This window comes from Pristiophorus japonicus, chromosome 22 (assembly GCF_044704955.1).
Source record: "Pristiophorus japonicus isolate sPriJap1 chromosome 22, sPriJap1.hap1, whole genome shotgun sequence".
In the NCBI taxonomy this organism is placed as follows: Eukaryota; Metazoa; Chordata; class Chondrichthyes; family Pristiophoridae; genus Pristiophorus; species Pristiophorus japonicus.
In genome coordinates, this window is record NC_091998.1 from 43,463,920 (window position 1) to 43,479,201 (window position 15,282).

Consider the following 15,282-nt stretch of genomic DNA (forward strand, 5'->3'; position numbering starts at 1 on the left):
ACCTCCTGACCCAGATCAGTGGCACAGCTTTGCTATTATTCTGCAATTCTCTTTCTTAATCCATCTGTTTTGCTGCTTCTCTCCCCCAATTTCAAACTCCTTTGTCTTCCCATAATTCAAAAATTTTCCCTGTTCTTGCTTGTGCATTTCCCGCTCACTTGAAGCATTCCATGGCGTTTCACTATATTAGTCCAAGTTGCGTTGAATTTGCTGTTAGCCTGGTTTAAAAGGAGGTGAAATGGTCAGACTCGGGGGGGGGGGGGGGGGGCGCACACCTTCAAGCTCACTCACCTCATGTGCTCTTCCACTCGAAATCCCTTTTTCTGAGCAAGCTCTGTCAGGAAGCTTCTCCTGCTTGACCCCATCCTCCGCTCCACCAGAAATATACCAACTTCACCAAACTTCACCGCAGTGCCGCCTGGGCTGTTCCCGCCCACCAAAGGGTCTCGGGGCTCAGTCGAAAGAGCAGCATCCTTCCGCCTCTTCTTACGAGGCAGCAAGGGCATGGTGGGGTGAGAGCAGGTCCGTCAACCTGAGGGAGGGAAGAGGCAACATGTCAAATCCGAGAGAAACAGGGCTGCCAACCATTATCAGCAGTCCCTCGGAATCGGGGAAGACTTGCTTCCAATCTTAGAATGAGTCCTTAGTTGACTGAACAGTCCAATACGAGAGCCACAGTCCCTGTCACAGATGGTCATTGAGGGTAGGGGAGGGTGGGACTGGTTTGCCGCACGTTCTTTCCGCTGTCTGCACTTGATTTCTGCACGCTCTCGGATGCACTTCCTCCACTTAGTATGGCCTTTGGCCAGGGACTCTCAGGTTTCGGTGGGGCCAATGTCAGGAGTGAAATTCAACACAAAAACCCACTTAAAGGCAGAGAGAGAGCTAGCTGCAAGTTACTGCTTCATGGAACTGATATTCAAGGGAGATATCCCATACCCAGCCTGACTGACTGACTGACAAAAGCTTAAAACGAAGAACGGTGGGATGGGGGGGCACTCACGCGAAAATTCGACAAGGCCGGGGAAATTCGACAAGGCCGCAGCGTGACAGCTGAATTATGCGGGGTTGGGCACGCGCACGCGCACGCACGCTCTCAGCGGTGCGCGAGGGCGGAGCTGGCGCCTGTCAATCACCCCGGAGAGCGGTGCGCGAGGGCGGAGCTGGCGCCTGTCAATCACCCCAGGGCCCGGCCGAGGGCGGAGCTGGCGCTTGTCAATCACCCCAGAGAGCGGTCGGGGGCGGAGCTCGCACCTGTCAATCACCCCCCCCCCCCCCCGCGACTCAGTGCACCAGCGCGCTCACGGTTTTGTGCAGAATGGATCAAACTTGCTTGCTGCAAAGATCCGACATAATCTATGTCCGAAAGACAGTGATTGTCCACTCAGCCAGATCTGTCAACATTACAATCATCATAGGCAGTCCCTCGAAATCGACTCTAAAAGTGAGTTCATCACCCTCCCTGATAAAATGCAACATTTCCACTGACACCTGGGAGTCCCTGGTCAAAGACTGACCTAAGTGGAGGAAGTGCATCCGGGAAGGCGCTGAGCACCTTGAGTCTCATCGCTGGGAGCATGCAGAAATCAAGCGCAGGCAGCAGAAGGAGCATGCAGCAAACCAGTCCCACCCACCCTTACCCTCAACCACTGTCTGTCCCACCTGTGACAGGGACTGTGGCTCTCGTATTGGACTGTTCAGCCACCCAAGGACTCAGTTTTAGAGTGGAAGCAAGTCTTCCTCGATTCCGAGGGACTGCCTATGATGATGATGATGATGTACTGCCTGTGCTTGGTTTCTGCATGCTCTCGGTGACAGGGGGCCAAGACTGGGAATTAAACATACAGGGGTATCTGACAATTCGGAAAGATAGACAAGAAGGGAAGGGAGGTGGGGTAGCTCTGTTAATAAAGGATGATATCAGGGCAGTTGTGAGAGACAAAATGTTGAATCATTGTGGGTGGAGATTAGAGAAAGTAAGGGGAAAAAGTCACTGGTGGGCGTAGTTTATAGGCCCCCAAATAATAACTTCATGGTGGGGCGGGCAATAATCAAGGGAATAATGGAGGCATGTGAAAAAGGAACGGCAGTGATCATGGGGGATTTTAACCTACATATCGATTGGTCAAATCAAATCGCACGGGGTAGCCTTGAGGAGGAATTCATAGAATGCATACGGGATTGTTTCTTAGAACAGTATGTTACAGAACCTACAAGGGAGCAAGCTATCTTAGATCTGGTCCTATGTAATGAGACAGGAATAATAAACGATCTCCTAGTAAAAAATCCTCTCGGAATGAGTGATCACAGTATGGTTGAATTTGTAATACAGATTGAGGGTGAGGAAGTAGTGTCTCAAACGAGCGTACCATGCTTAAACAAAGGGGACTACAGTGGGATGAGGGCAGAGTTGGCTAAAGTAGACTGGAAACACAGACTAAACGGTGGCACAATAGAGGAACAGTGGAGGACTTTGAAGGAGCTCTTTCATAGTGCTCAACAAAAATATATTCCAGTGAAAAAGAAGGGCGGTAAGAGAAGGGATAACCAGCTGTGGATAAATAAGGAAATAAGGGAGAGTATCAAATTAAAAACCAATGTGGCCAAGGTTAGTGGAAAACTAGAAGATTGGGAAAATTTTAAACGACAGCAAAGAATGACTAAGAAAGCAATAAAGAAAGGAAAGATAGATTACGAAAGTAAACTTGCGCAAAACATAAAAACAGATCGTAAAAGCTTTTACCGATATATAAAACGGAAAAGAGTGACTAAAGTAAATGTTGGTCCCTTAGAAGAGGAGAAGGGGGATTTAATAATGGGAAATGTGGAAATGGCTGAGACCTTAAACAATTATTTTGCTTCGGTCTTCACAGTGGAAGACACAAAAACCATGCCAAAAATTGCTGGTCACGGGAATGTGGGAAGGGAGGACCTTGAGATAATCACTATCACTAGGTGGGTAGTGCTGGATAGGCTAATGGGACTCAAGGTAGACAAGTCCCCTGGTCCGGATGAAATGCATCCCAGGGTATTAAAAGAGATGGCGGAAGTTATAGCAGATGCATTCCTGATTGGAAGGCGAATGGAATGTTGGCCTTCATTGCGAGAGGGATGGAGTACAACAGCAGGGAGGTCCTGCTGCAACTGTATAGGGTATTAGTGAGGCCGCACCTGAAGTACTGCGTGCAGTTTTGGTCACCTTACTTAAGGAAGGATATACTAGCTTTGGAGGGGATACAGAGACGATTCACTAGACTGATTCCGGAGATGAGAGGGTTACCTTATAGAAACATAGAAACATAGAAAATGGGTGCAGGAGCAGGCCATTCAGCCCTTCTAGCCTGCACCGCCATTCAATGAGTTCATGCCTGAACATGAAACTTCAGTACCCCCTTCCTGCTTTCTCGCCATATCCCTTGATCCCCCGAGTAGTAAGGACTTCATCTAACTCCCTTTTGAATATATTTAGTGAATTGGCCCCAACCACTTTCTGTGGCAGAGAATTCCACAGGTTCACCACTCTCTGGGTGAAGAAGTCTCTCCTCATCTCGGTCCTAAATGGCTTACCCCTTATCCTTAGACTGTGACCCCTGGTTCTGGACTTCCCCAACATTGGGAACATTCTTCCTGCATCTAACCTGTCTAAACCCGTCAGGATTTTAAACGTTTCTATGAGGTCCCCTCTCATTCTTCTGAACTCCAGTGAATACAAGCCCAGTTGATCCAGTCTTTCTTGATAGGTCAGTCCCATCATCCCGGGAATCAGTCTGGTGAACCTTCGCTGCACTCCCTCAATAGCAAGAATGTCCTTCCTCAAGTTAGGAGACCAAAATTGTACACAATACTCCAGGTGTGGCCTCACCAAGGCCCTGTACAACTGTAGCAACACCTCCCTGCCCCTGTACTCAAATCCCCTCGCTATGAAGGCCAACATGCCATTTGCTTTCTTAACCGCCTGCTGTACCTGCATGCCAACCTTCAATGACTGATGTACCATGACACCCAGGTCTCGTTGCACCTTCCCTTTTCCTAATCTGTCACCATTCAGATAATAGTCTGTCTCTCTGTTTTTACCACCAAAGTGGATAACCTCACATTTATCCACATTATACTTCATCTGCCATGCATTTGCCCACTCACCTAACCTATCCAAGTCACTCTGCAGCCTCATAGCATCCTCCTCGCAGCTCACACTGCCACCCAACTTAGTATCATCCGCAAATTTGGAGATACTACATTTAATCCTTCGTCTAAATCATTAATGTACAATGTAAACAGCTGGGGCCCCAGCACAGAACCTTGCGGTACCCCACTAGTCACTGCCTGCCATTCTGAAAAGTACCCATTTACTCCTACTCTTTGCTTCCTGTCTGACAACCAGTTCTCAATCCACGTCAGCACACTACCCCCAATCCCATGTGCTTTAACTTTGCACATTAATCTCTTGTGTGGGACCTTGTCGAAAGCCTTCTGAAAGTCCAAATATACCACATCAACTGGTTCTCCTTTGTCCACTTTACTGGAAACATCCTCAAAAAATTCCAGAAGATTTGTCAAACATGATTTCCCCTTCACAAATCCATGCTGACTTGGACCTATCATGTCACCATTTTCCAAATGCGCTGCTATGACATCCTTAATAATTGATTCCATCATTTTACCCACTACTGAGGTCAGGCTGACCGGTCTATAATTCCCTGTTTTCTCTCTCCCTCCTTTTTTAAAAAGTGGGGTTACATTGGCTACCCTCCACTCGATAGGAACTGATCCAGAGTCAATGGAATGTTGGAAAATGACTGTCAATGCATCCGCTATTTCCAAGGCCACCTCCTTAAGTACTCTGGGATGCAGTCCATCAGGCCCTGGGGATTTATCGGCCTTCAATCCCATCAATTTCCCCAACACAATTTCCCGACTAATAAAGATTTCCCTCAGTTCCTCCTCCCTACTAGACCCTCTGACCAGAGGGTCTAGTAGGGAGGAGGAACTGAGGGAAATCTTTTATATCCGGAAGGTTGTTTGTGTCCTCCTTAGTGAATACTGAACCAAAGTACTTGTTCAATTGGTCTGCCATTTCTTTGTTCCCCGTTATGACTTCCCCTGATTCTGACTGCAGGGGACCTACGTTTGTCTTTACTAACCTTTTTCTCTTTACATACCTATAGAAACTTTTGCAATCCGCCTTAATGTTTCCTGCAAGCTTCTTCTCGTACTCCATTTTCCCTGCCCTAATCAAACCCTTTGTCCTCCTCTGCTGAGTTCTAAATTTCTCCCAGTCCCCAGGTTCGCTGCTATTTCTGGCCAATTTGTATGCCACTTCCTTGGCTTTAATACTATCCCTGATTTCCCTAGATAGCCACGGTTGAGCCACCTTCCCTTTTTTATTTTTATGCCAGACAGGAATGTACAATTGTTGTAATTCATCCATGCGGTCTCTAAATGTCTGCCATTGCCCATCCACAGTCAACCCCTTAAGTATCATTCGCCAATCTATCCTAGCCAATTCACGTCTCATACCTTCAAAGTTACCCTTCTTTAAGTTCTGGACCATGGTCTCTGAATTAACTGTATCATTCTCCATCCTAATGCAGAATTCCACCATATTATGGTCACTCTTCCCCAAGGGGCCTCGCACAATGAGATTGCTAATTAGTCCTCTCTCTCATTACACAATCAATGATGATAGATTGAACAGACTGGGTCTTTACTCGTTGGAGTTCAGAAGGATGAGGGGTGATCTTATAGAAACATTTAAAATAATGAAAGGGATAGACAAGATCGAGGCAGAGAGGTTGCTTCCACTGGTCGGGGAGTCTAGAACTAGGGGGCACAGCCTGAAAATACAGGGGAGCCAATTTAAAACCGAGTTGAGAAGGAATTTCTTCTCCCAGAGGGTTGTGAATCTGTGGAATTCTCTGCCCAAGGAAGCAGTTGAGGCTAGCTCATTGAATGTATTCAAATCACAGATAGATAGATTTTTAACCAATAAGGGAATTAAGGGTTACGGGGAGCGGGTGGGTAAGTGGAGCTGAGTCCACGGCCAGATCAGCCATGATCTTGTTGAATGGCGGAGCAGGCTCAAGGGGCTAGATGGCCTACTCCTGTTCCTAATTCTTATGTTCTTATGCGACTCAAGGTGCTCAGCACCCTCCTGGATACTCTTCGTCCATTAAGGGCGGTCTTGGGCCAGGGATTCCCAGGTGCCGGTGGAGATGTTGCACTTTATCAGGGATGCTTTGTGGGTGTCCTTGAAACGTTTCCTCTGCCCATCTGGGGATCGCTTGCTGTGTAGGAGTTCTGAGTAGGGCGCTTGCTTTGGGAGTCTTTGGCTTTGAGAATATTGCATCAAGTACAACTCAACTTTTCCTACATTACAACAGTGACTGCACTTCAAAAAGTATTTCAAAAGCAAAATACTGCTGATGCTGGAACCTGAAATAAACAGATGCTGCCTAAACCGCTGAGATTTTCAAAAAGTATTTCATTGGCTGTGAAGTGCTTTCGGACGTCCAGTGGTCGTGAAATGAGCTGTATAAATGCAATTCTTTCTTCTGTCAAGAGGCACCAAAGACTGAGTCAGACAATAAGCTGCTCAATTCTAGTAACAATTCCACTACAATTCATACCATCATGAAGTTCAATATAATAATCTAGGTAAAAGTAAACTGATACTTCTACTTGCAAATCAACAAAAACCTAAATGAGCAAAGGCACAGCAGTAAACTAATTGTAAGAATCACAATCTCTCAGCCTCTAGTTGGGGTTTGCATAAATACAATATAACACTTTAACAAAGTAACATTCAATGTACAAGATTGTGGTACAGACTTATACTGGACACTCAGCACAGACCAGAAATTGATCCTGAGACCATTGGGAAGCTTTAAATGTTTTTTTTTCATGCCCAAGTTACTTAAAAGATATATTATTCAGGTTCAGAGAAGATGTTGCTTTAAAACATTCATTTTGGAGATCAGGTTAGCTATGACTTGGTTCTTTCTGCTATTTCCAATGTTTCATAGATTCAAAGAATCATAGAATGGTTACATCCCGTTTCCTGCTATGATATTTTACAACAACAACAACAACTTGTATTTATATAGCGCTTTTAACAGAGTGAAACATCCCAAGGTGCTTCACAGGAGTGTTATGAGATAAAAAAATTTGGCATGGAGCCACATAAAGAGAAATTAGGGCAGGTGACCAAAAGCTTGGTCAAAGAGGTAGGTTTTAAGGAGCATCTTAAAGGAGGAAAGAGAGGTAGAGTGGGAGAGAGGTTTAGGCAGGGAATTCCAGAGCTTAAGGCCCAGGCAACAGAAGGCACGGCCACCGATGGTTGAGCGATTATAATCAGGGATGCTCAAGACATCAGAATTAGAGGAGTGCAGAAATCTCGGGGGGTTGTGGGGCTGGAGGAGATTACAGAGATAGGGAGAGGCGAGGCCATGGGAGATTTGAAAACAAGGATGAGAATTTTGAAATCGAGGTGTTGCTTAACTGAGAGCCAATGTAGGTCAGCGAGCGCTAGGGTGATGAGTGAGCGGGACTTGGTACGAGTTAGGACACGGGCAGCAAGTTTTGGATCACCTCTAGTTTACTAAGGGTAGAATGTGGGAGGCCAGCCAGGAGTGCATTGGAATCGTCAAGTCCAGAGCTAACAAAGGATGAGGGCTTCAGCAGTGGATAAGCTGAGGCAAGGGTGGAGACGCGTGATGTTACGGAGGTGGAAATAGGCAGTCTTAGTTATGCTGCGGCTATGTGGTCAAAAGCTAATTTCAGGGTCAACTATGACACCTAGGTTGCAAACAATCTGGTTCTGCCTCAGACAGCCGTTGGGGAGAGGAATGGAGTCAGTGGCTGGGGAATGGAGTTTGTGGCGGGGGCCGAAAACAATGGCTTCAGTCTTCCCAATACTCAACTGGAGAAAATTTCTGCTCATCCAGAACTGGATGTTGGACAAGTAATCTGACAATTTAGAGACCATGGAGGGGTTGAGAGGAGTGGTATTGAGGTAGAGCTGGATGTCATCAGCGTACATGTAGAAACTGCTGCTGTGTTTTCAGATGATGTCGCCAAGGGGCAACATGTAGATGAGAAATAAGAGGGGGCCAAGGATAATTCCTTGGGGGACACTAGAGGTAACAAAAGAGAGAACAAGACTTGCATTTATATAGTGCCTTTCATGACCACCGGAGGCCTCAAAGTGCTTTACAGCCAATGGAATGTAGTCACTGTTGTAATGTGAGAAACGCAGCAGTCAATTTGTGCACAGAAAGCTCCCACAAACAGCGGGGACCATACTTAATATTAGACACTCAGAATATTTTTCTTATTGTGAGGGTTTTTTTATCTGGTTATCCCAGGCCTTGCAACAACCACCAGGAGGGGTGGGAAAACAGCTCCCAGAGCTGGACAAGTCTCACTCTGAGCTGGCTGCAGTGGAGAAGTCGGAGAGTGACTGCCCCAACAACTTTCCATCCCCTCTGTGGAGAAGTAAACTGGGGCTGTCCTCAATGTCTCCCCACAGAAATGCAACTGGGATTGGCGACTCAATAGTGTAGGCAGTTACCGGTGTGATGTGTTCGTACCCCAATGCACTTCCGCATTGGACTACCCATGAAAGCTGCATTTCAACTCATGGATCGTCATGTGAGAAATATGAACAGAGCTCAGAATATAATATTGGTCAAAGAAATACTTTCAAGCAAGGAAACACTTTGGATGTGGGACAGAAGGAGTACGTTTTATACCATTTTTTAGAATAATTATCCTTATCCAATTTTCTTCTAAAGGCATTAATTCTTGTTGGGGTACAGTTCCAAGGGTCGCATAGAGCATTGGCTAATCGTTGTGCCTTTCCCAAGTGGCTATTCTTCATGCGTGAGCCCAAACAATGAGTATTGGCGGCTTGCTTGTCATGGGCAGCATCAAGGTCAAGCCAGATTTCCTACATTACAACAGTGACCACATTTCAAAAAGTACCTTATTGGCTGTAAAGCACTTCGGGAAGTCTGGTAGTCATGAAAAGTGATATATAAATGCAAGTCTTTCTTTCTTACAGGTCCCTTGCTCCCAACAACTACACATATACATTCCAGCAGGGGTCACTGGGTAGTGAAGCTTAGTTGTGTTTTGCTCACCCCTAAACCCAGGTCATTGCAACTCTATTACTGGTTGATGTCAGCTGATACAGCAATGTGCAGACATCAAACAGGAGACCTTCTGATCTGTAAGACAAATGGCCAGTGGAAGTACTGATTGAGCCAAAATAAAAGTTCCATGTAATGCCAAAGATAACTAGTTTCGGTGGACGTTCTCACAAAGGCCACAAAAACATATTTCTTCAACTGCAAAAGAAAGAAAAAGAAAGACTTGCATTTATATAGCGCCTACCGGATGTCTCAAATTGTTTTACAGCCAATGAAGTAGTTTTGGAGTGTAGTCACTGCTGTAATGTGTGAAACGTGGCAGCCAATTTGAGCATAGCAAGCTCCCACAAACAGCAATGTGATAATGACCAGATAATTTTTTTTTTTGTTATGTTGATTGAGGGATAAATATTGGCCAGGATACCGGGGATAACACTCCTGCTCTTCTTCAAAATAGTGCCATGGGATCTTTTATGTCCAAATGTGAGAGCAGATGGGGTCTCAATTTAAACATCTCATCTAAAAGACAGCACCTCCAACAGTGCAGCACTCCCTCAGTGTTGCATTAAAGAGTCAACCTAGATTTTCGTGCTCATGTCTCTAGGGTGGGACTTGAACCTGCAACCTTCTGACTCAGAGTCAAGGGTGCTACCCCACTGAGCCATGGCTGACAAGTATATTTACCTGTATCTTATGTAAGGCATTTTCGACTAAAATTAATACATGTGGCTAAAACGGTGTCACCATAGCCACATCTGTGGCTAGTCAGTTATTTCTATTGGACAACACTGGACTAGTGCCAATCCATCTTTAATGTCCACCGCAGCCAATAAGCTAGATTGCAATCTAACTTCTCTGGTCATGATCACATTTGCTATTTGTGGGAATTTGCGCAAATTGGCTGCCACGTTTCCCACATTACAACAGTGATTACATTCCAAAAAGTATTCCATTGACTGTAAAGCGTTTTGAGATGTTCGGTGGTCGTGAAAGGTGCTATATAAATCCAAGGCTTTCTTGGTTAGATCCAGGTTAGATGCAGGAAGAGTGTTCCCGATGTTGGGGAAGTCCAGAACCAGGGGTCACAGTCTAAGGATAAGGGGTAAGCCATTTAGGACCAACATGAGGAGAAACTGCTTCACTCAGAGAGTTGTTAACCTGTGGAATTCTGTACCACAGAGAGTTGTTGAAACCAGTTCATTAGATATATTCAAGAGGGAGTTAGATATGGCCCCGATGGCTAAAGGATCAAGGGGTATGGAGAGATTAATGCAATAGTAGGGAAGGATATTAGCTTGGATGATGTGGAATCGGTATGGGTGGAGCTACGGAATACCAAAGGGCAGAAAACGCTCGTGGGAGTTGTGTACAGACCACCAAACAGTAGTAGTGAGGTTGCGGACAGCATCAAACAAGAAATTAGGGATGCATGCAATAAAGGTATTGTGTTCCGAACACAGATGAGACTACACACAGGGAGGTTTAAGTAACAGTGACCTCAGTCTTTATTAAGACACGCCAGAGTGAGGAACAGGCCTTAGGGGCCGGCTTATATACAGTGCTCCCAAGGGATGCTGGGATCCCTTGGAACTTCAGGGGATGCGCTCCCTGGTGGCGGAATATGGGAGTGCATGCTTTACAGATACACAACATCACTCCCCGCCAAAGTCAAAGTGAAAATTATTTACAAAGTGAGGCGGTCGGGAGCCTTTCTTTCCCTGGTGGACCGCCTCGGCACAAATGTCTGTTCTGGTGTGTTGGCTGTGCCCTCGCTGGGCTGGCGTGTTGTTGGCCCTGCAGGGCTGCTGGGTGAGCCTGGCCTTGCTGGGCTGTTGGGCGTGATGGGTTTGATTTCCTGGTCTGGGGTGGTGTCATTGATCCTTTGGGTGTGTGTTGTGGGCTCGAGAAAGGTGGTGTCTGCTGTGGGTTGTTCAGGGCAGTCTGTGAACCGCAGCCTCCTTTGATCCAGGTGCTTTCTGCAAATTTGTCCATTGTCTTGTTTGACTACAAACACCCTACTCCCTTCTTTAGCTATCACCGTGCCCGCAAACCACTTGGGACAATGTCCATAGTTTAGCACATACACAGGGTTATTCAGATCAATTTCCCGTGACACAGTGGCGCGACCATCGTTTACATTTTGTTGCTGCCATCTGCTCTCTACCTGATCATGCAGGTTGGGGTGGACTAGCGAGAGTCTGGTTTTAAATGTCCTTTTCATGAGTAGCTCAGCCGGGGGCACTCTTATGAGCGAGTGGGGTCTCGTGCGGTAGCTGAGCAGTACTCGGGACAGGTGGGTTTGGAGTGAGCCTTCTGTGACTTGTTTAAGGCTCTATTTGATTGTTTGTACTGCCCGCTCTGCCTGCCCATTGGAGGCTGGTTTAAAAAGGACCGAGGTGACATGTTTGATCCCATTGCGGGTCATGAATTCTTTAAATTCGGCACTGGTGAAACATGGCCCGTTGTCAGTGACCAGTATGTCAGGCAGGCCGTGGGTGGCAAACATGGCCCTCAGGCTTTCAATGGTGGCGGTGGCGGTGCTTCCCGACATTATTTCACATTCAATCCATTTTGAAAAAGCATCCACCACCACCAGGAACATTTTACCGAGAAACGGGCCCGCATAGTCGACATGGATCCTCGACCATGGTTTGGAGGACCAGGACCACAAACTTAGTGGTGCCTCTCTGGGCGCGTTGCTCAACTGAGCACACATACTGCATTGCCGTACACAGGACTCTTAAGTCAGAATCGATACCGGGCCACCACACGTGGGATCTGGCTATCGCTTTTATCATTACTATACCCAGGTGTGTGCTGTGGAGATCTGAGATGAACATCTCCCTGCCCTTTTTTGGTAGCACTACGCGATTACCCCACAACAGGCAGTCTGCCTGAATGGACAGCTCGTCCTCTCGCCGCTGGAACGGCTTGATTAGCTCTTGCATTTCAACGGGGATGCTGGCTCAGCTCCCATGCAGTACACAGTTTTTTACTAGGGACAGCAGAGGATCTTGGCTGGTCCAAGTCCTAATCTGGTGGGCCGTGACAGGTGATTTATCATTTTCAAATGCTTCCATGACCATCAACAAATCTGCGGTCTGCGTTATCATCAATAAGTTTGCCAGCTCGTTGGAGGTGCCCCATTATTCCACAGTTCTTGCAAACATACCCTTTGAAGCGGCATGAATAGGCTGAATGGAAGCCTCCACAATGCCAACAAGGTGTGAATTGCCTTGCATTCATCCTTTGTTGCGGATTCTGAGTCATCTGGGTCACTTGAGGCCTGCTGGCAGTTACAGACTCGTGATTTCTGCCCTGTACATTTCTGCTCGCAAGCACAGTTCCAGTTAATTTATGAACATTGCTAGCACTTGTGTGCTGAGAGATTTGTTTGGTGTTATCACTGGTGGACATAAATGTTGTGTATCTGTAAAGCATGCACTCCCATGGTCCGCCACTAGGGAGCTCATCCCCTGAAGTCCCAAGGGATCCCAGCATCCCTTGGGAACACTGTATATAAGCCGGCCCCTAAGGCCAGTTCCTCACTCTGGAGTGTCTTATTAAAGACTGAGGTAACTGTTACTTTAACCTCCCTGTGTGCAGCCTCATCTGTGTTAGGAACACAATAATAAACGCCTGTGCTATCGCAATGGCCTTACTGAGGGTCAGTGTTTTAGTAGGATGGTCTCGTGGCCAATGCCCAGTACAAAAAAGTCTCTGAGCATCTGCTCCAGGTAGCCATCAAACTCACATTGTCCTGCAAGTCGCCTTAGCTCGTCGACGTAGCTCGCCACTTCCTGACCTTCAGATCACTGGCACGTGTAGAGCCGATACCTCGCCATCAGCACGCTCTCCCTCGGGTTAAGATGCTCACAAACCAGTGTACACAGCTCCTCATACGACTTATCTGTGGGTTTCACCAGAGCCAGAAGATTCTTCATGAGGCTATAGATCGGTGCCCCGCAGGCCGTGAGGAGGACCGCTCTCCTTTTTGCAGCGCTTCCTTCTCCGTCCAGCTCGTTGGCTACAAAGTACTGGTCTAGCCGTTCGACATAGGTTTCCCAGTCCTCACCCTCCGAGAACTTCTCTGGGATGCCCACAGTTTGCTGCATCTTTGCGTTGGATTCGTATATTCATCGCCAGTTATTGTGTTCCTAACACAAATGAGACTGCACACAGGGAGGTTAAAGTAACAGTGACCTCAATCTTTATTAAGACACTCCAGAGTGAGGAACAGGCCTTAGGGGCCGGCTTATGTACAGTGCTCCAAGGGATGCTGGGATCCCTTGGTACTTCAGGGGATGCGCTCCCTGGTGGCAAAATATGGGAGTGCATGCTTTACAGGTGCACAACAAAAGGTACAGCAGTTAATCTACATATTAATTGGGCTAACAAACTGGTAGCAATGCTGTGGAGGAGGATTTCCTGGAGTGTATTAGGGATGATTTTCTAGACCATTATTTCGAAGAACCAACTAGAGGGCTGGCCATCCTAGACTGGGTGATGTATAATGAGAAAGGACTAATTAGCAATCTTGTTGTGTGAGGCTCCTTGGGGAAGAGTGACCATAATATGGTAGAATTCTTTATTAAGATGGAGAGTAACACAGTTAATTCAGAGACTAGGGTCCTGAACTTAAGGAAAGGTAACTTTGATGGTATGAAACGTGAATTGGCTAGAATGGACTGGCGAGTGATACTTAAAGGGTTGACGGTGAATAAGCAATGGCAAACATTTAAAGATCACATGGATGAACTTCAAAAATTGTACATCCCTGTGTGGAGTAAAAATAAAACGGGGAAGGTGGCTCAACTGTGACTAACAAGGGAAATTAAGGATATTGTTAAATCCAAGGAAGAGGCATATAAATTGGCCAGAAAAAGCAGCAAACCTGAGGACTGGGAGAATTTTGTAATACAGCAGAGGAGGACAAAGGGTTTAATTAGGAGAGGGAAAATAGAGTATGAGAGGAAGCTTGCTGGGAACATAAAAACTGACTGCAAAAGTTTCTATTGATACGTGAAGAGACAAAGATTAGTGAAGACAAACGTAGGTCACTTGCAGTCAGAATCAGGTGAATTTATAATGGGGAACAAAGAAATGTTAAACCAGTTAAACAAATACTTTGGTTCTGTCTTCACGAAGGAAGACACAAATAACCTTCTGGAAATACTAGGGAACCGAGGGTATAGTGAGGAGGAACTGAAGGAAATCCTTATTAGTCATGAAATTGATGGGATTGAAGGCCGATAAATTCCCGGGGCCTAATAGTCTGCATCCCAGAGTACTTAAGGAAGTAGCCCTAGAAATAGTGGATGTATTGGTGATCATTTTCCAACAGTCTATCAACTCTGGATCGGTTCCTATGGACTGGAGGGTAGCTAATGTAACACCACTTTTTAAGAAAGGATGGAGAGAGAAAACGGGTAATTATAGACCTGTTAGCCTGACATCAGTAGTGGGGAAAATTATTGGAATCAATTATTAAAGATGAAAAAGCAGCACATTTGGAAAGCAGTGACGGGATCGGTCTAAGTCAGCATGGATTTATGAAAGGGAAATCCTGCTTGACAAATCTTCTAGAATTTTTTGAGGAGTTAACTGGTAGAGTGGACAAGGGAGAACCAGTGGATGTGGTGTATTTGGACTTTCAAAAGGCTTTTGACAAGGACCCACACAAGAGATTGGTGTGCAAAATTAAAGCACATAGTATTTGGGGTAATGTACTGACGTGGACAGAGAACCGGTTGGCAGACAGGAAACAGAGAGTCGGGATAAATGGGTCCTTTTCAGAATGGCAGGCAGTGATTACTGGAGTACCGTAGGAACCCAGCTATTTACAATATACATTAGTGATTTGGATGAGGGAATTGAGTGTAATATCTCCAAGTTTGCAGATGACATTAAGCTGGGTGGCAGTGTGAGCTGTGAGGAGGACGCTAAAAGGCTGCAGGGTGACTTGGACAGGTTAGGTGAGTGGGCAAACGCATGGTAGATGCAGTATAATGTGGATAAATGTGAGGGTATCCACTTTGGTGGCAAAAACACGAAGGCAGAATATTATGTAAATGGCGGCAGATTAGGAAAAGGGGAGGTGCTGTGAGACCTGGGTGTCATGGTACATCAGTCA

The 15,282-nt window shown here is 46.2% G+C and overlaps 1 protein-coding gene across 1 annotated transcript in view; it reads right to left on the reverse strand.

The window, feature by feature from the left end:
- Positions 1 to 1,082, reverse strand: part of polm (polymerase (DNA directed), mu) — a 38,794-nt gene extending 37,712 nt beyond the window's left edge. Inside the window, exons 1-2 of the mRNA XM_070865980.1 lie at positions 1,004 to 1,082; positions 292 to 532 (exon numbers count right to left, since the gene is read on the reverse strand). Coding sequence (XP_070722081.1) covers positions 292 to 506 — 215 coding nt within the window. The 5' untranslated portion in view covers positions 507 to 532; positions 1,004 to 1,082. The remainder of the gene's footprint in view (positions 1 to 291; positions 533 to 1,003) is intronic.
- Positions 1,083 to 15,282: the final 14,200 nt, after the last annotated feature.